Consider the following 20506-nt stretch of genomic DNA (forward strand, 5'->3'; position numbering starts at 1 on the left):
TTCATTAGTCCACTAAGCCATCACACCCGGATGAAAAAATAATAACACATTTACAAACAATGGGTAAGCTCTTGCTGCCTCCTCAGGACGTCCCCTGCAGTGCGGTTTTCTAGTCTGTTAGAGCTCCTAACTAATGTAGCTGCTGGCTGTCCGCTGTCGGGTGTGTCTTGTGCATCGGAGTCCCCCACTCATTCTTTGGACATTCCAGAGAAAGTTTTGGCATTAAATGTGGTTTATAGTGAGCCACATCTGGGCGGGAAAGCTGGAGACATACATCAACAATGACATGTATGGGAGACAGTGCTTACGTAATCACTTTAAAACATGATTATGGCTTTACAATTTTAATTGATGCAAACTAGTAAAATAAAATAAAGTAAAAAGAGAGACGAACAATATCTGATCGCTGTCTATTTACGTATAAGATCAGAGCGAAAATGTATTTTTACCTCGCAGGAATATGTTCCAGTTTGAGCTCTTACGTGTATGGCGGGGTGAGTCGCAGGCAGTGAGAAGGGGTATTTAAGATACAAGTTCTAGGGGCATTTTGTGTTGTTCTTATAATAAGGCTGTGCTTTTAGCTAACATATGCGAACATTGACAATAAAAAACAAGCACTGGCAATGCCACGAGATCACCGCCGGGGCCCGAGCTAAGATAATGCCCCCAAAGCAAGCTCCTACGAGCTGGCTCTCACTGCCAATGTCCGAGAGCCGACTCACCCACACTCTTCCCCCCACCCCAGGTGATCACACACTGCCGCTACCTGGACTCCGGGCGTTGCTGTCTCTTCTGTAACTTCTGGCAGTTGAACGGTGGAGGAGGTCAGGTTGCTTTGTGACGCCTTGCACTTCCTGGTATTCACCGCAGCTCCTCTCTGCGACAAGCCCCTTGTTGCCGAGCAACCAGCTTGTTGGCACCAATCCTAGCGCGGCAATTCCATGACGTCAGCGGTGCAACCACAGGGTTTCCGAGGCTCCTGAGCTGGCAGCAGTGATCCCAAGGGCGATTAGAGTAACGATTTAGCTTGGGGCAGCGGCGGTGATCTGGGGCAAGTTTAAATGGCGTGAACACAAGCTCGCGGTGATAACACACACAGCCACAAGCAGAGAGGTGAGGGAGGGGGCGGGACAGAAGGCTCGGACAGCGGGAGGGGTTGCTCAGGACCAAAGTAGTGCTCAGCAAACACGCGGTAAAGGGGTCAATAGCCATGGAAGGAGACATGGCCGTCATAAGGCGGGACTAGCAGCGCCTAAACCAATCAGAAGGAAGCATTTAGGCAGCATGTAGTAAGGACAAAGCCACAAGCCAATGAAAAAGTGGGTGGGGTAGTGGGCGGAGCTTCCCCCACTATACTGTATACAGCATTTCTCTGACGAGACAGCGCATGCGTTGCCTAGTCCGAGACCTAAAAGGGCCAATAGAATTATTTGTACATTAGAAGTATGAAGTTATGGTATATGCACCATACTAAAGTGGTCCTTGCAGCCTAAGTCTACATTTTTAGAACTAGGCTGATTGGGTTTGAGGCATGGCAGAGACAGGATGGCACATCACTGTTATTAATGTTACACAACGCTATAACTGCAGTTTTCCGACCAAGGTATCGGTCGGCACAGAGGAATATCGGCTTGTTTGTAAGCAACTGCTTTAGCTGATATTGCTGATTCTTCCTTTAGCTTCCTTGACATCATTACCATAAAAAGTTTGAGATCAGAATAAACTTAGCGTGATTAGGGCCATTTTCTTTTACGTAATCGTCTACTGGTACACAATTCTGTATGACCTACTTCCTGGGCACATTAGAAGAATATTCTGTGATGAACTGACCCAACCTCATAGCAAATCAGTCCTGAAATCAACAGGAAGAGGTTGAATATCTATTGCTTTCATCATCAAATTATAAGATGAGCTGGGAAAGATCAAGTGTCATTAATGTGAGGTAGACATTTAGCTATAAAGCAACAAATCACTGCTCCGTGGTAACAGTACAGAATGTGGGTAGCCTATGGAGGCTCCAGTACACAGCACAGAGAAAGAAGAAGAATAGGGCAGATTTCAACAAAGGGTACATAGGTGTACAGTAGGAAAGATTGAAGCGATCTATGTAGTATGCAGAGAGGAAAAGCAACCAGAAATGAGAAGAGGAATTTCGGCAGTCGCAATTTGATGACTGGAAAAGGAGGCGGTATGGTATGCGGGGTAGAGATGGTGGTTAAAGAAATATGAGTCTTTAGTTAATTTCAGAAGTAGAGGAGTACAACAAACTCAAGCTTCGGCCTACCAAATCCACTACTGCTTGAAAATATACATTGATTAGCTAGGAGCATGTGAAGCTTGCCATAGCAGGCAGGGGAGAATACTAAAAGGTTGGTATTGTGGACAATAGAGTTATTGTCTACATAACTTCCTGAATCAAAACAGAGCCACTTGTCCACTCACTGTCTTGCTCATGACGCTGGGTACATTGTCTACTACTTACTCCATAGATGCTTCATAGTCTGGATTCAGATCAGCAAATTATTTGGTTTGCCCACTCACTGTTCATTTTTACATTATTGGAGAAATCTCTCTCTCTGCCTTTGTAACAGAACAACCTGTGAAAATGCACCTAAATTAAGGAGTCGCTTTAACCCCTTCCATGCGGGGCATATTCCCCCGCTGTGCTGAGGGGAGCGCGCGCAGCACCCCGGTGCTCATGACGCCACGGTGGTCATGTGCTCATGTCGAGCTGAGCTCGTCATGACCACACCCGTTTCATTAGAACGCTCGCACAGCAGGGGAATTTGCCCAGCGTGCGAGCGTTCTAACGGTCATGACGAGCTCAGGTCTTCATGAGCACACGAGCACCGTGGCTCATGACGAGCTGAGCTCGCCATGAGCATCCAACGTGTTAAGTGTCCAAATTTAGATGCTTAAAGTTATAGTAGAAGAGCACATCTTCACTAGTTTCCCTAGTAATCATCTGGCCCACTCATAGCATTCCTCATTAGGCAGCCTGCTTTCTAACGTACATAAAAAACCTGACCACTTCACCTCAGCACTATCCTCTATTAAACAGTTCCCTATTAATACTGATGCAAAAGCAAAACAGCAACTCTTGCATGCAAGGATCTCCACCTTACTATGCTTAGATATCTAAGTTAAAATTCAAGAACCACTGGAGGTGTATTTTGCACATAAGTAGGGCTCCCTGTTTTCCGTTTTTACTGATTTTTATAGATAAATACAGACAGAAAACCATTTATTTTTCGGTCTGCATTTATTTTTATATGTGGATAAAAATGGAAATAGGGGTTGTTTTTTGAGTGATTCTGAATGCTGTCAGTCATGACTACCAGGCCAATAGCTCTGTCGAATCAAAAGGAAAGGGGGTTAGAAAAAAATAGGGGAATTTTAGCAAAGAGCCTTAAACAGCAATAGATCTGCACAACCTTGATATTAAAATTTGGGTATGCTCGGACGTGAGTCCCATGCTCTCCACACCACTGGATTCAAGCAAGTCGGGCTGAAGACGGCTGGAATGCCAGAAACCGGTCCTCGGAAGCTTGTTTCCGGTCCAGGGAAGGCATGGCTTGGCAGTTCGGGCTGGACTGTTCCCATGAGGTACAGGGTCAGACTGATTTGCATATGGCCATGTCTGAACTGGGGTGGTGTGGAGTGCAAAAAAACTATGGATTTAGGCTCAGATCTCTGTACTGGGGTGAATGTATGACATTGTTCTGCATTCTGTCCATCAATTATTCTTTTTGCTGTTTTCTTATAAGAGCATACTTTATCATATGAGTGTGTTTATTTTCCTGAAACCAGTCAGTCGTTCAGGCATGTGTGCATATTTATCAGTCAAATAAATGTCGAAATATAGTCTTTCAGATTTTCTTTTTCACAAAACCCAAAATAAATATGGATAAATAAAGACGGAAATATCAAAAAAAATTACCATAAAACCATCAGCCCTACTCATAAGCAAAAATACATTCCTCTTTAATACTCCTCTCTTGAAACAAACAAAGGCAGTACTTGTTAGATGATTTGTAATTTAAGACACAGAGAAAGCGTCTACTGTTAAAGAAATGCCTCAACAAAAGTAGCACACCTTTGAATACCTAAATGAGTTATTACCTCAAGCTTGTATATTTGATCTTCTGGCCACCTCGGTATTTTAAGTCGAGCCTACCAGACATCAAAGGTGTCCGATTGCAAAAAACATATTGTGGACTTACCAAGAACACACAGGGGCTTGGAGCCCACACATTGTTGCCCCTCCCCACCGGTGTTAAAAAAAAAATGAAGCAGAAAACACTTTTGCGCTATTCACTTTACTGAACCAATTCTGTAAATAGAAAAAGTGCTGTTAATGTTATGTTAAAAGTATTTATTGAGTGCACATACACATGCGGTTTAAAGGGGCTAAGGTCCAGGGAGTGCTGCCGCTAAGTGGTTCATTTGTACGCCTGGCAGAAAGGACAAGTCGTTAAAAGCTTCCTGAATTGTGAATACAAAGTCATCGATCTAATGTCAGGAGGAAGAGAATTCCAGAATTTTGGGGCCAGGACCGTGAATCTTAGACCCCCCTCAGTTTCCTATGTTTAAAAGAAGGGGTAACCAAGGTTGGGGTGGGAAGACCTAAGATTCCGAGAAGGGGAGTATCTCCGAACCTGAGAAGAAACAAACACTGGACATTTGCCATAGAGCGCTTTAAATATGATGCATTCTAACTCGAACACACTGCGTTCAGCAACCGGGGGCCAGTGTAACTTTTTCATAATCAGGCTGACATGGTGCTGTCTTGGCTGGTGATAAAATCAATTTAGCGGCCTAATTTTGCACCAGTTGCAGTCTTTTGGATTGGTATGCTGGTATACCAAAGTGAAGAGAGCTGGCATAGTCAATATGAGAAATTACTAAGGCCAGTACTACATGGGTCAGGGCATCGGTGGTAAGAAATCTGCTAATCTTCCTGATCCTCCGGAGCTGAAAGAAGCAGGTAGAAACAACTGTCCCAATCTGGGATTTCCTCAAGAGGTCATTGTCAATAGTGATACCGAGGTTTTTGATAGAGCTCAACGGAAGGGGGGTGTTTCCCAATTCTGGCGACCATAAGTTGGACCTCCAGGGGTTTAAGGGCCCTCCAATTCTGATCAATTCAGTTTTATCTGGACTCAACTTCAAGTGATTGCTGTTCATCCAGTTACTAACGTATCGCATAGTTGTTTGAAAGTTAGAGAAGGAGGCGGGAGAGTTGTCAATGTCTAAAATAAATTTAAGATCATCAGCATAGTTGATGGTGCACAGCTTCTTTTCACCCAAGGAATGAATAAGGGGATACAAATATCAATTAAAAAGGTGCGGCGAAAAGGAGGAGCCCTGCGGCAACCCACATGTTAATTTGACTTTAGAGGAGTGGAATTGAGTGATGCGGACCGCTTGCGAGCGATCCGCGAGAAAGGATGTGAGCCACTTGAGGGCCAGGCCCTGTATCCCTGCGTCGCTGATGCAGTAGACTAGAAGTTTATGGTCGACTGTTTCAAAAGCGGCGGAGATTAAGGCGTGCCAGGGCCTGTGTTTTGCCCTGGTCTGCCCCTTTCCTAAATTTGTCTAGCGCAGTTATGATAACAGCCTCAGTGGAGTGAGAAGGTCGGTAACCCGCCTGATGGGGATCAAAAAAGAGGGATTGTGCAATAAAACAACAGAGGCAGTTTGCAACGTGGGCTTCCATTATATTGGCTAAGAAGGGAAGTAACAAGATGGGGTGATAATTTGTGAGGGCTAGAGGATCTGCCCCTACTTTCTTCAGAATCGGGACAATTTCCGCTTCTTCAAATGCCTTGGGGACTGACGCCTGAGTAAGAGTTATTCAATAGCGCAAGAGGAGTGTCAGGACTGGAGAGGAAAACTTCCCTTAAGATGTGAGGGGCAGCAGTCTATCGGAGAGCCTGATCTGACCGGCATCAGTAGGCTCGAGGAGGCTTCTCTGGTGATGGGAGGGAACTGTTTCAAGGAGTGAGAGTTCCTGAGCGGGGGTGGCTAAGCTTTAAGGGGAGGAGAGGAAGCAGGAATACTAGCCTTGATGGTGATAATTTTATCAATGAAATAAGTGTTAAGTGAGTCGCATAGTGCTTTAGTGGGGGCAGGTTTCACCTGGATTAGATAGCTTGTCAACAATAGTGAAGATGTCCTTAGATCTATTAGAGGAACTCAGTATTTTATTGGAAACAAAAAAAAAGTTGTCTTACTTTGTAAAAAGGCATTTTTATACTGTTTGAGTAGGGTTATGCATCAGTCTCTTTTTTGTAAGGAATAGTATAGTGTCCAGTCACGCTCAGCGCGACAAAGCAAACGTTTTTTAAGTTTTAAATCTTCAGAAAACCAGCGATGAGCATTGTGGTTTCTGACTGTGTTGAGTTTCCTATAAGGGTCATACCAGTCACTGGTGGCCACCAGCCAAGATGTAATGCTTTCTTTATGCTTGTTAATCGAGAACTGTTCAGATGGAGCCGAAGTAGCTAGCAATTTACAGAAATCATCAATGTTGCAGTAGTCCTAATTTCTTGCCATTCTGCTTTCCTTGGCTTGGGGCTTTTAATAGAGAATTTAAGGGAGAATTTAATAAAGTAGTGATCTGACCAAGTATTTGGGAAGACACTCAAATTAGTAACCGTCAGGTTAGATTTCGAGACTTGGTCATGGGTGTGACCTTTGATATGAGTGGGAGCTGTCACATGTTGGAAACAATTCAGTCCTCTAAATAAATCAAACAATTCTACTGAGCTAGTATCACCCATTGCATCGTTAGCCCAATAGTTAAAATCCCCAATTATTTGGATTTTGGCGTAGTTAATAGCCAAGTGGGATATTTTCTCACCCAATTATTGGGGAAAAAGTGGCATGTGACGCAAATCAGGGGGGTATGTGGGGTGTCCAGTTTTATGGTTAAGCTTTCAGTTGAAGGTATGCCTAGGGCACTGAGAGAGGAGAACTTTAGCTTCTGTTGGACTATAGCGGCAACCCCTCCCCTTATCTTCCTGGGGTCCCTATTAGCTTGGAGAATGTCATAGTTGCTGGAAAGAGCCGCTCATATGTCCGGAGTGGACTCTGCCGAGAGCCAGGTTTCGGAAAGAAGGAGTAGGTCAGGTTTGTCAGAGCGTAGCAGCTAAAATATCTCTAGTTGATGTTTGACGAGAGGGCAGGTAAGTGACTGAGTTCAGTCCGCCTTTGGTTGTACTGAATGAGAGCATCTTCCATTGCAAACTCAGCTTAAGGTATTTTGTTGGTACACTTGGTTTTCTTTAGCCATACTGCACAACACTGGTGATACTGGACAGCATGGCTAAAAAAAATAGGCAAAGCCAATAGTTCCCAAAGTCGAGAGCTACTGGTTAAGCCAATGCTTCTTCTTAAATGAATATGAAAACGTAGACACAAATCTAGATATATGCACACAACCATAGTACCTTTCATGTACCGTTTGATTAAATGCCTTTTAGTTTTTTAGAAAGTCCTCTCCACTTATTCTTAAGTTTATTGCATTGAGATAATAACGTAAGTGACACTGTCCCTTACTTGCAATCGAAATGTAGGGAGAATTCTGTTATTTTACATGTTCTCAACTTTCGTTCACATATGTACTCTGACAAAGGATTACATTGAGGAATACCCTTTTCACATTCATCTTCTATGCCTTAGAAACACCATCAATCATATGTGCTTTTTATTCTGTTCGTTAAAACCTATACAAGCATACATTTCCCGTCAATCAGTAATAAATGTATATTACCTCGCTAGCTTAATTATTGTTGAGTGCACTGAAACCTAAAAAAATACAAACTTCTCCAGAACACGGAAAAAGCTCAAAGCTACACATTTGACAGCAAAAGACCAGCTCCTAGAAATAGGAACCTGCTGATTAAATTCCAAAGTCTACAAACAATTCTGAAAGCTGTCATACTGGCCACAGTTAGCGTGATAAGGCTTATCTGTGAACATTACTCCACCAATCTGTAACCAATAATGAAGTGCAGCATATGGACCAGGGTCAAGATTGATTTGCAAATGGCTGGGTCCAAACTGGGGTGGCGTGGGTAGCAAAAGAATGATGGATTAGACCTGGATCCTTGTGACTGGGCGTGAATGTTTGCATTGTTCAGCATTCCGTCCATCAATTGTTTATTTTGCATATGTTTTATGAGCAGTGAGTGGAGTAAAATCGTAGACCCGCATTGGAAATGAGGCTCTTGTGCTTTCTACAATATGTGTATCAACGAGGACTATCTGACAAAGTCATTAAGTGTTTTAATTCTGTACATCAATTTTCGGGTAAGAGACAAATTCATTGCCCTGGAAGTCGCAATCCCCTTTTCAGGATTTGATCCCAACGAAACCAATAACACCACTTCTGCCTTCTCCCCAATTAGTTCATCTATGTTTTTCTCTTGTGATACCTATTTGCTGTGTACATATTGCACATGTGACATTTTATGCTAAATTTGTTTTCATGGTTGACCAAACTCCCCACACTTAAAATACTGTTTTATGCATTAAATTAAATTACACACAATTTATGTCATCCTCCCCTAGTATATATTATTCTTCCTTTGTAACTTGTGATATGTTATTTTGTGTAATCTTCAGTTGTAAAGAAGTATGGCATGAAGGGGGACCATGTTATGCTCTATATATAAAACTATGAGACATTTCAAATGTGAGCTATTATGAAGGCACATCATATACACCAGAAATCATATGTAGGTTAAGAGTGAATAAGCCGCTTGCGGCAAAGGAACAGCTATTTCCAACATCCAAGTCTACAAATTGATGTGAAGCACATTGAGATTTTTCCCAAAAATTGATGAATACTTCAAAGTATAAACAGATGCTGTATTTTCTACCCCTCTAGGACGAGGACAGAGAACTTCCACACTCACAAGTCACTGGGTCAGGTGCTAAATTAATGAATGAGCCACAGAGGACACGGGGACAAGGGTGTGACATATGTAGAGTGTTCTTCTGCTGCAGGCACAATAGGGTGCATTATGAAAGCATGTGTGGACAAAGCTTAATTTTAAGACACACCCAGGTTCCATTCCAAGCCAATAAAGCAAAATGGCCAAAAAACGTGCTTGTATTGCATACATTATTTGATTAACCTGGATGTTAAGACTTGAAAAGTTGGTGAATTAAATGTTTTAAGAATGTCCACAAGTAGTACAGTGCCAGTCAATTCTGTATATTTGCATATTGCGGGATATAGGTGATGAGGAACATTTTCTTCAATGAAAAGATAGTAGGAACGCATGGAAGTGCTTTCTACCAGGTGTCCTGTTGGAAATATCAATAACAGAATTCCGAAACTCCTTTAACAGGACTGATCATTGTATGAGAACAAAGAAAAGCTGGAGACTATCCAGAGGGAACAATGTAACAGGAACTAACATCACCTTCTTAATGTGCCGGTTAGTCATCATATGTGATAATCAGATCGATGATGGATTTAACGCAGGTCTGTGACTGGGGGGGGGGTAGGGGGGGGCGAGTGTCTGAAAAGTGTCTGCACTCCATCCATCATCTCCTTGTGTTTGCTTTGTTCGCCCTTAGTTGGCAGGGTATGCCCAGATGTGGCTCCCTTGCTCACTTTGCCACTGGATTCAAGCTAGCCTGGCTGATGAGGGGCGTTACCCCGAAACAGGTGACACTCCGGTTGGAGTAACCATTGCGCTTCATAAGCTTACCAATAATAATAATAACAATAATAATAGGATGCTGGTTTCTTGTCTAGGGAAGACCTGGCTTGGCAGTTCGGGGTGGGCTGTTCCCATCAGGCACAGGGTCAAGACTGATTTGCATATAGCTGGGGCTGAACTAGGGTGGCGAATGGAGCTAAAGAACGATGATGGATTCAACCCAGATTTGTGACTGAGGGTGAGTGTCTGAAAAGTTTCAGCACTCCGTCCATCATCTGCTTGTGTTTGCTATATCTAGATCTACGCCAGAACATTTCCGAGGGCATCAACTCTAAATAAAGAGTGTATTAACATACTAGTCCTGCCCTTGAATACAGAAAACTTGTAAAATTTGCTAAGTGTACGTATATATGCATGTGCACTTTCCTGTCAATTGTAGAGAGCATATCTTCATATACTTTTAACAAAGGGACAATGTTTCAATTCTGTGGAAGGTTGTATATGAAAAAACAATTTATCATAATACCATTGTTGACAAATATTGAATCTAAACCATTTAATGTAAATCTTCAGAATGAATGGCATTTACCATTTCACAGAAACCAAGAAATAGAATGTCTTTTATTTTTTATTGGCTGTTGCTTATTTCTTCCAGCTCTCTCTCTGAAACTTCCATCCCCATTTTATGACTTCAGAATGTGCCTGCTGCCAATAACATTACAGTAGAATATAGCATACCCCCTTTTCTTAGAAAAAAACAACACACTAACATCATGGAAACTAATACATATAGAATAATATTACTAGACAACATGTTAGGCACCCCTATAACACACGCTAAGTATTCACCTTGCGGAGTGGATCACATTTTTCATTGAATAAAACAAATATTACAAATAATAAAACATGACTCCAGACCTCGATTACCTTTTTCATATTTCTGGGAGGATTAAGAGTATGGTGGTCCTATGACTTCCACACCCAGGGTGGCGGTCCGATAGCCGGATCACGGCCATGGCAGTAGGACTGACGTAAGACCGCTGCTACCGCTAGGATCCTAGATCCAGCGGCAGTGGCGAAAGCAGTGATCAAAGGCGGAGGTGGCGATGCCGGCACCGTCCTGCTGATCACAGCCTGAATTTTCGCTGACCTTTTCATGGCGAGGACCCAGTCACGAAACAGTCAGCGGAAAGGCATGGAAGAGAGCCCACAAAGGGCCCTAGGGCGATTTTTGCCCATGGGGCGCTGGGCATGGGGGGCACATGTTGTGCCCCACTTTGCTTGCACTGTCATGCATGGACTATGTGCCACACACAACATGGCACATAGTGCACCGACATACAAGTGCCACAGCAGGGCATGTACTGCTAGCTCTCTATAAACCGAAGCATGCTGCCGCCTTGGCACCACCGCCGCAACACCACCAGCCCAGTGCTAAAATTGTAATGCATCGTCTGGATGCTGCTGGCTTGGCGGCAATCTCCCGACCCAGTGTGACCGACAAAGTACATTTCAGACTAAGTCTTTCTTTTTGTACAAGATTAACACTGTTTTATTAAAATCACTGTTGCACAAGTAATATTGTACATGACCATGTATTAACAACAAAGAGGTCTATGTTCCAAAGAAGATATCCACATTTTCCAAAACAATACAAAGATTGCAAACCAAAGAAAAGTAAGCCCTCTGAGCTTTACAAAAACTACCTAACAGAACTAAAGAACACAATGTTACACATCTAGGGTAAACCTGTGAAACACTCAAATTCATATACGGGTAAAAGTTGTGTAGGGATAATTTTGATACTGCCACCATGACCACATAGGGAATGGTTTGGTGGCCAATGCTAATGGATGGCACTCCAGTGTCAATGTTCTGAGTGATTTAACTTTAAAAAGGCACAACATGTTGCTGGGTACTTCTTTTCAAACATTAAGAACAGAACATCTGGATAATATGCTGTTGCCTTCAGAGAAAGGCAGGGTGCCATTAAGCATTGTTTGCCTACCTTTCACGTGTCACTGAAGCATTTCCCTCAACTCTGTACCCCTTCAAATACTTGAGCATCAATACCTCTTGCAGTAATAATGAAAAATGTACGGTTATTCTTTTTTTAAGCCACAGTAATGCCTGCAAAGCCATATAGTAAAAGAAGTGTAGCCAACAATGAATGTGACATACCTAAACGTTTTCACAATGGCGCTCATCAGAGCACTACTCAACCATTAAAATGGGGAGAATGCATGCCCAGATACGGCTATGACTGATACAGACAGAGCTTTGACCTTGTTCACCACCCAGCAGAACCTACCGCCCTATTAGAGTATCCAGGCAGCGACACCTGCAAACTCCTGCCAGTAGGAATTGCTGCCCACTCATTCAGCCAGCTCAATATACCAACCTCGATATCAAAGAGCCGGAAGTGCTACACCTTACACCACTCACATTCAGATCAGCTTTCTGCTCATCTAATGGTGGATGGCGGTACCCTCCTTGTGACCTGTTGGCATGAGTGACGATGAAGAATCCTTATCATTCAGGCCCACAGACTCAACATCATTTCATACACTGACGACCCCCAGCACAATCTTAACCCTCTCAGGAGGCACCAACCTCATCAAAAGTAACTTCAAAATGTACATGACCGATATGGCAAACTGGATGAGCGCAAACTACCTCATACTCAATGCCCAAAAGACAGAAGCACTGATTTTCGGCAACAAAAGCTTACACTTCAACTTCATCTGTTCGCCCACAGAAATAGGCCCCACTCCCACACCCTCCGAACATGTCAGAAACCTGGGCATCATCTTAGACACCAACCTCACCATGAGACATCAAATTAATGCTGTCATCTCATCCTGCATTCACATCCTCTACATGCCTGGAAAAAAATCATCAATATGGCTCACAACCGAGAACCACACTGCCTCCTCATTCAGAAACGCTGCCAGTTCATGACTCCCACCCATGCCTACAAGGCATTACACAACCTGGGTCCCATCTACTTTAACCACCATCTACTCTTTCACCAACCAACCAGGAACCTCCGCTCTGCATCACTCGTGCTTGTCCACCCCTCCCCCCCCCCCCCCCCCCCCCCCCCCATATCCACAGAAGCAAGTCAGGAGGCTGGGCATTCTACTTGGAAGTCAAATCCTGGAACGACTTCCCCCAGCACATAAGGTCAGCCACATCACTTATGAAATTGCACAAGAAACTGAAACATTGGCTCTTCATTTGAACCACCATGCAGAGCCTGTGCCTACTCAGCACTTGGATACCCTCACAGGTGATAAGTTTGCACTCTACAAACCCACATTGCATTACATTGTCCCCACAGTATTTATTAGTTAATATCCTGTATAAGCAATGTCACACCCATACGAGCTTTCAAATTAATCAATAAACGTGTACATTTGTGGCATTAGGCCAGGGGGGTTCAAAGTATAAGGAGGGCACCACTAGGGGGTCCTCAAATGATCCCGGAAGGGCTGTGGGGGTGACAGGCTCTGGCCAAAAGAATCATTATGCTGATAACTGTGCTTTGTTTTCAGAGGGAAAAAAAATTAGCAGCAATAAGCTGGTCTGTAATGGGCCATCACTGACATCTTTTGTCATTTATATCGTGGCTGGGAGAAGGTGTCAAAAGGGAAGTTACTCCAAATATTCTTCACCTCCACCTCCCTTTCTAATAATCACACTGTGGCTACCTTTACTTGTTAGTAAGGCCTGCCTGACCAGAATAGTATGTTTGTCAATCATGTATTGGATTCAATTTTGTACAGTACAGAACTTAGCTGCAATGTTTAAGTCTAGACATTTTTTCAACATTGCCAGTTTAACAGCATAATTGCGAATAAATTTGAGTTGGGCCACAATTATTTTTTTTCCAGGAGGGTGCGCAACATTAAAAAGTTTGAAGACCACTGCATTAGGCAATAAAATGTTTTTTTTTTGTTCGAGTTTATTGAAAGAGGGTCTTCATATCACTTATTATCCAAAAGAAGTAAATTGCTGACCCTAGAAAGGTAAGCCAAGCAAAATGAGGATGTTGTAGGGGTGAATGATCAACAACTAACCGAGCCTTGAGTAATCTTCTTGCATATGACTAGTAAAAGGCTTAACTGGCATTCAACCAATTAACACCAATGAAATGACCTGGTAAACATTTCTCTAAGGCTAGCAAAAACCGTGCTCAGCTTTCAACCTGATCTAAATGTTGGGTTATTGAGTTACCAGAAGAAACCACGTCATGAGGGATGCAATGTTCCAGTCCCAGGCTTTCATTTGATAGCTTTATGTATTACTAAATTAAATAAGTCGATTAGGAGTACATAAATGCAAAGATCTGGAAAACAAAACAAAAAATAGCAGTCCATAGTCAGCCCATTGCGTACATCTGACATGGAATTATCTGCTAACTATCACGAAATGCAAACGGTGGGACGAATGTGATTTGAGAACACAAGGGGATTACATTTGTGATTCACAGGTAAAGCCAATAAAGGCTTTAAAAGATCCTTAGCAGAAATGTAGTAAATTGCCTTGAACGTGCATTGAGAGTTAATCTTACCTCATGGCCACATTACTTCCATCAATAACCACAGGTTTAAACTGCTTCCCTTCACTCTCCTCAGGAGCCACCGCAGGGGCAGGGCTCGGGGTAGAACCCCCTCCTCGTGGTACCAGACAATATTCTGGAGAAGCTTCGGGCACCATCTCTTTATCAACAGCAGCCGGTGCATGCTTCACAAGTTCTCCGAGCACTGCATTAGTGTCTGCATTCACACCCAGTTTCTGAAGGACTGCAGAGATCTCTTCAGAGGTGTAGCCAAGTTTGCGGCAAAAGTCCATTTTGATTTGCATTTCATTATCATCTATGGTTTCTGGCTCAGCCTTTTTCTGATTCTCAGGTGTGAGGGCAGTTGCAGACACCACCCGATTGGAAGAGTTGAGGTCTTTCAGAGTCTTGCTTGTTAATGAGTCGTCGCTATGAAAGTCACAGTCCAATGTATTGAGAGAAGGCATGTCCCACTCGGGCTGGATAATGGGGCCTGTCTTGAGCTTACTGTCATAGAACCTCTCATTCCAGAGTGGCAAGTCCAGCTTGCTGAATGCATCTAATGCAAGGTTGTTGTCAAGATTCATGACTGCTCCCGGCTGCTTCTGTCAGAATCAGTTGCACTGCGCTCCTGCAAATGAATAATAATTACTGGTTAACTTTGAAGTGTTATCAACAAACATACATTATTTTTTTTACAGTCAAGTTGTTATGTGTCTAGTTGATTTGGCTCATATTTATGACAAAGTGGCATAAAATAGAAATAAAAAAATAAAATAAAAAAAAAAGATTTTCATTAACAAATAAGAATGTTGTATCTTGGGGCAAACCGTGTTGAAAATAAAATCCAAGTCCATTTCTTGCAGAGTTTAAAACAGGGGGTTGGGGGTGGGAGTCGGCTTATAACTGCTGCAACCCGTCTTTCACATACTTTAAAAAATACTTGCTTTGTGTATAGGCAAGTGTCTGACTTCTCAAGAGAAAGGGGCAGATTCGCAGGGATGCGCCAGAAGAGTTGCGAGGCATCTGCCCACCCCTGCGCCACCACTGATGCGCCGCATTTACAATGTGGCCCACTGTGGCGCATGGATGGGCAGATGCGTGTTGCATCTCCCGTCGGAAAGGCGGCACATTGCTGGAGTTGCGTCGCAAGCGCGACTCAGCTCCAGCAAGGCTTGGGGGTGCCCTGTCCCTAACATGCTGCGTCAATCCTTACGCCTGCTTCAAGCAGGCGCAGGGTTTTTATGCAGCACGGCCTTAAAAGTGACTGAGTGAAATCTTGTAGATTTCACTCAGCCACTTTTAGGACGCGTTCCTGCGCCGGAACGCCTACATGTGGTACAGGGCTTTACAACGTGATGCATCTCCCAGATGTGTCACGTTGTAAATACCCCACAGCATGGCGCTGGCTTTGCGCCGCCGCTTAGTCACAAAAGTGAAGCACCTGCGGCGTAAAAGAGGCGCAAGGGGCTTGTAAATCTGCCCCAAAGTGTTTAGCAACACAGTTGTACTTAGCCCCATTTGGTTATGAGTGACTAAATGGGTCAAACGTGAAATGGATTTTGTCGTCCCAGGAATGTAAAAACACTAAGGGGCAAATTTACAAGCCTAGCGCCACATTTGCGTCACTTTTAACATGGGAAAAGTGGCGCAAAAGTGGCGCAAGGGGCTTGTAAATGTGCCGCCGTACTTTGGAAAAATATGCAAAGCAAAAGTACAGGTCAACAGTTGCACCCAGTAACTGAAAGAGGAAGGGCTGGGTAATTATGAGAAGAGTAAAAGGATCTGGCAATCGAACGGATCATAACACATTAAAAAACAATTTAGGGAGTTGTGATGCTTAAACTAGAATATAAATGCATAAAGCAGCAGTGCTACACAAGGAATCTACAAGAACAAAATTATAGATGTTGCTAACACTAAAAAGTCTATGATCAGCTTATTAAAAAGCTACACCCTTGCCATTTTGAACCCCACTGTAAGTTTTATCAGGAAATTGTTTACATTCGCATACTATGAGTCTGTGTTCGACTAATGAGGATTTCCATTGGGCACCAACCTCAAAGCAACAGGTTATTACAGTGCACTGAGAAAATAAATCCCTTTGACCGCAGGTCGGTTAACTAGGGTATATTGGTAGTGCAAATAGATAATGTTATCACAATCACTCTCAGTGTCAAGAGGAAACAAGAACTGGAAAATCCCCTCTAGCAACAATCACAAAGCAAAGAAAGGCGGGAGTCCTGTATGCACCTCCACTTCCTGCACAACACAGGTACGAAAGAGCCAACTCCTATTCTTAGAAAAGCAGATCATACAGAATGTACGCGTCAAAAGGATGGAAAATAGCATTCTTGACAATTAACTGACCTGAGGTTAAAAATGGCACAATCTCAATAGGTGAGACGCGCCCTTAGACAGGCAGGCATCTGTATTTCCTGTAGCAACACGTATTTGCCTGCAAAATGGCATCTGCAAGGAATACACGTCCAGCCTCTTCCCAAGTTCACTCATGTTAAGGTTTACCTAATGATCACCTCAACATCAACAGGGGCGTGCCATTTTCAATAAAAAAAACTACTATGCGTACTTGTTTAAATGTGCTGCCAGTTTGAAGCAATAGCATCTGGGCTTGGCAAGTGGGTGCAATGCTTTTTTTTTTTTAAATAAATTGTTGCAAACTTATGTCACTAAAATAAAAGGAAACCTACCACTGCATATATATGGTGGTGCTATCCTTGCAAAACAAGTTGATTAAAAACAAATGAACTATTGCATGTAATTTTAATAGAACATTGTTTATGCTTCCTAGGAGAGAGGTGTACTTAAAAAAGGCATAGAAACCCTTGTTAGTTTGAATACATATCACAGGGAATTACGATCTTATTGGCACAAAAAGGTACTTTTAGTTTTAATTTACTGTAGCCTGAAAACATAGTTCAAATACACATGTAAGACAAAAAAATGAAAAGAAGAAAAGCATTTGACCACGAGTTCTAGCACTCAAGTCCATTCACTTTTAGGTGAATATGAAAAATGCAGACACGCAATGCAACAGTCAATAGTGGAAGGGGACTGACTGCCCACGTTGTATGTTGTGTTGGGTAGAATAAATATATGAATGATAGCTGAACAGGCCAATGGATGAAGAGGGTCAGTCTAAAGCCCCTCTATTTCTATTTGGAATGTATCCCAATTTGAGTTCTAAATGGTCACAGTTGTAAACTAATACATTTGTGAGCATATTTGAGGTTATTAGTATGGGCACAAAGACCATGGTATAAATCCTGCTCGCTTAAAAGGTCCATAGTGACTAAAGGTGCCAGTGACAAGTTACTTGGGCGCGCTATGCAAATATGCAGTTCTTGCACCATAATAATTCCTAGGAGTCTGTAATTATAGCGTAAATGATCTCAGAGTATGTATGTCAAAGTATTCATCAGCTAGGAAGATGCTGGTCAAATCATGGAGCACCGGCCGAATAATGTCTAATGTATGGAATCTACCTTACAGATACATCCACCAACCTCCACGCTGGTGGTCAGTAACCCCTGGGGTCACTGGGAAAGGACGATCTGCCATATGCATTATGAGGAAAGAAAAGGGTGGGTGGTTCTAAAGAGTAGAGTTGGCAGATGTCTCTGTGTTACCAAGACTGCCCTTTCATGCAAGTATGGTATATTCTTCAAGTATGGTGTATTCTGGAATCTGTAGTTTTAGTTCAGCTTATTTTTGAGGCCCTGGGTTTCCCTATTCCCATGGGCTATGAGCTCTTCAGTCCAGGTTTGCTCTCAGTGGTTTGTGAATTCCATTTATAACTGGATCAGACTGCAACGTAAAACCCCGGGCAAGGATAATCTACCCCCACATTGAATCGGTATTTAAGAGCTTAAGAAGCGGTGTGACCCAGTGTCACTCAATCAATAACTCCTGCGAAGTATTACTTTAGGTACATACAACATCAATAAGTGTGTGCGTGCTCTCCACTTATAAAATGTCAGGCCTGGGAGGTAAGGACGATGGGGGATAGAGCTAAATTTAAACTGGGATATACGGCCTACAAGATTGACCACTCATTTTGTTCAGTTTCCAATGAAACTGCAGTTGTAAAACGGTCCAAGTATAAGAGGGACCTCGTCCATCTTTAGAGGAGCGCTTATTGGGATCGAAACTATGGTCTCTTTCCCTTACTCAACATGTCCCGCTTTTCAACTTTCTAATACGACAAAGATTCGGGTAAACTTAAACTACCACAGTCAAAACAGGATATTTTGACTTTATTGCAAGGTCGGAAAAAAACAGGTATTGGCGAGTCTCGCGTGACATGACAGTGCCCTGACCGGTCACGTGACCTCTTCCTGATCTCAAAGGGCCTCATCTCAGACGTCCGCTTCCGGGTTTAGAGGAAGCGGTGATCGCAACAACCAGCGGGGAAAAAGGACGCGTTAGAAAGTAAAATGTCCAGTCCCCCTCCCCCCCCTAGACTGCCAGTGAGGAACGATTGCTTATAAAGTTACATAAGCCAGGCATTACATAATTCGGTAAACCAGGCGCCCAGGTTTAAAGTAACAGCTCCCTCGGCGTTACCTCCCGCTCAGACGGAACAATTTTAAACTTACGTGAGTTTTCGCCCCTTTGCTGCTTCATTTCTGGTTGGGTTGCTTCCACGGTAGGCCGTATTTCTTATTGATTTATTCAGAGAGGAGGGCAGAAGGCACAACAGAGCCGCGGGAGAGGGCATGAGGCTGTGGCACACATCTGTGAAGTGGCTGCTACTGCGTGTTTTCTCCCCTCGGCTCAGTCAGAGAGGAGTAGCTCGGGCCACTGTCTCTTTTCGACTTAGAACAGCAAAGATTCTGCTGCTGCCTGGGTGAAGGTGCTCTGTGCACTTCCTGTACAGCGACGGCCTGCCCAGGCTATGAGGGAGTGTGTTCACCCGCCTCCCTGACTGTGCAAGCGTGAGCACTGGAGGAGCCGGAGCCCACGCCCCCTCGGTCTGCCCTCCCACACCCGGCACCTCGGAATAATCGCAGCCTGGCTCAACTGAGCACTGGAAAATATCGCACCCCGCCATCAGTTATATCCATAAAGTAAAAAAAAAAAAGAAGTGGTTTGTTTTACGAAAACCACACTCGTATTGCGAAAGTAAACTGAAAAAGAAAAAACAAACAAGAGGCATACAATGATGGACAGCATTAGTCTTCGCAGCAGTGGTCAATCCATTTATGTTACTCTCTTTTAGCAACTAGCGTTAAATATATTTTGCCTTCTATTCGACTGAGTTGGTTCCTTGATAGCGAGGCTCTGAGGAAGTACACCCTGCTCTCATATCAAGCACCATTCCAGGCCAGCCCAGGCTTCGGTGGGGGTATACACAGGGCTTTAAGTTGGATAAAAAAATGCATTGGCAAAGCCCATAGGTCTCACCTATGCAAGAGCTATTGGCGTTGTTAATATGTTTTAGGCATATTGTTCACTACGTGAAGGTGGCTGCTGTTCAGCATGGTTAAAAATTAGGGGGGTAAAGGAGAGTGTGGTAAAATGGAGTGTTGTGCAGGGGTGGGTTCTCTATTAGGGCAGGGGAATGTCGCCCCACTGCTTTATCACAGTGCGAGAAGCAGAAACATAAAATGGTAAAACAACCTTTTTTTGTTTCTGCTTCTCGCACTGTGAAAAAGCAGAAGGGTATGGTTGTGGTTGGGCGATTCCAGGGGAGGAGTGGCTTGCCCAAACCAGTCATACGAACTCTGCATTTTCTCCATGTAGGCTGCATGCAGCCTATATGGAGAAAATGCCCTCCCCATAGACGCCTGTGTGGTCGGCGTCCCAGCCAATCACAAAGCTGCCATTGCAGCGTTGTGATTGGCTTAGGGAAGGGAGGGAGGCTGCCTACTCTACCTGCTTCCTGTTCAAACATAGAGTAGAGTAAAGTGTCATAGAGGAACCTGCCTAGAGTGTCATAGAGCGAAGTTGTGTTTTAGAGTCACATAAATGGAGTAGACTTATACAGGGAGTGCCAAAGGTACTGCCAATTCAGGTACAATCACACAGTTTTGGGAAAGAGATCTGGCACTGGATACTTGGTTAGCACGAACCCAGTGCACTTCTAGTCGAAACAATATAAAATACCAGGCAAAAAGTGGGGGTGAACAGTCATAAAGGGCCACTTTCCTACACCAAGACATACAGTTTTAGTCATAAACGTATTCAGAAAATAAACAATAGTGTGGGGGAAATGTCATCACCTGGTTTATTTTGATCT

At 43.5% G+C, this 20506-nt stretch overlaps 1 protein-coding gene across 1 annotated transcript in view; it reads right to left on the reverse strand.

Moving 5' to 3' along the window:
• Window positions 1-19174, reverse strand: part of ZC3H12A (zinc finger CCCH-type containing 12A) — a 59715-nt gene extending 40541 nt beyond the window's left edge. The window contains exons 1-2 of the mRNA XM_086956456.1: window positions 18864-19174; window positions 14257-14875 (exon numbers count right to left, since the gene is read on the reverse strand). Of these exons, the coding sequence (XP_086812582.1) occupies window positions 14257-14831 (575 nt within the window). The 5' untranslated portion in view covers window positions 14832-14875; window positions 18864-19174. The remainder of the gene's footprint in view (window positions 1-14256; window positions 14876-18863) is intronic.
• Window positions 19175-20506: the final 1332 nt, after the last annotated feature.

The sequence above is a fragment of the Lissotriton vulgaris genome, chromosome 2_1, assembly GCF_964263255.1.
Source record: "Lissotriton vulgaris chromosome 2_1, aLisVul1.2, whole genome shotgun sequence".
Taxonomy (NCBI): domain Eukaryota; kingdom Metazoa; phylum Chordata; class Amphibia; order Caudata; family Salamandridae; genus Lissotriton; species Lissotriton vulgaris.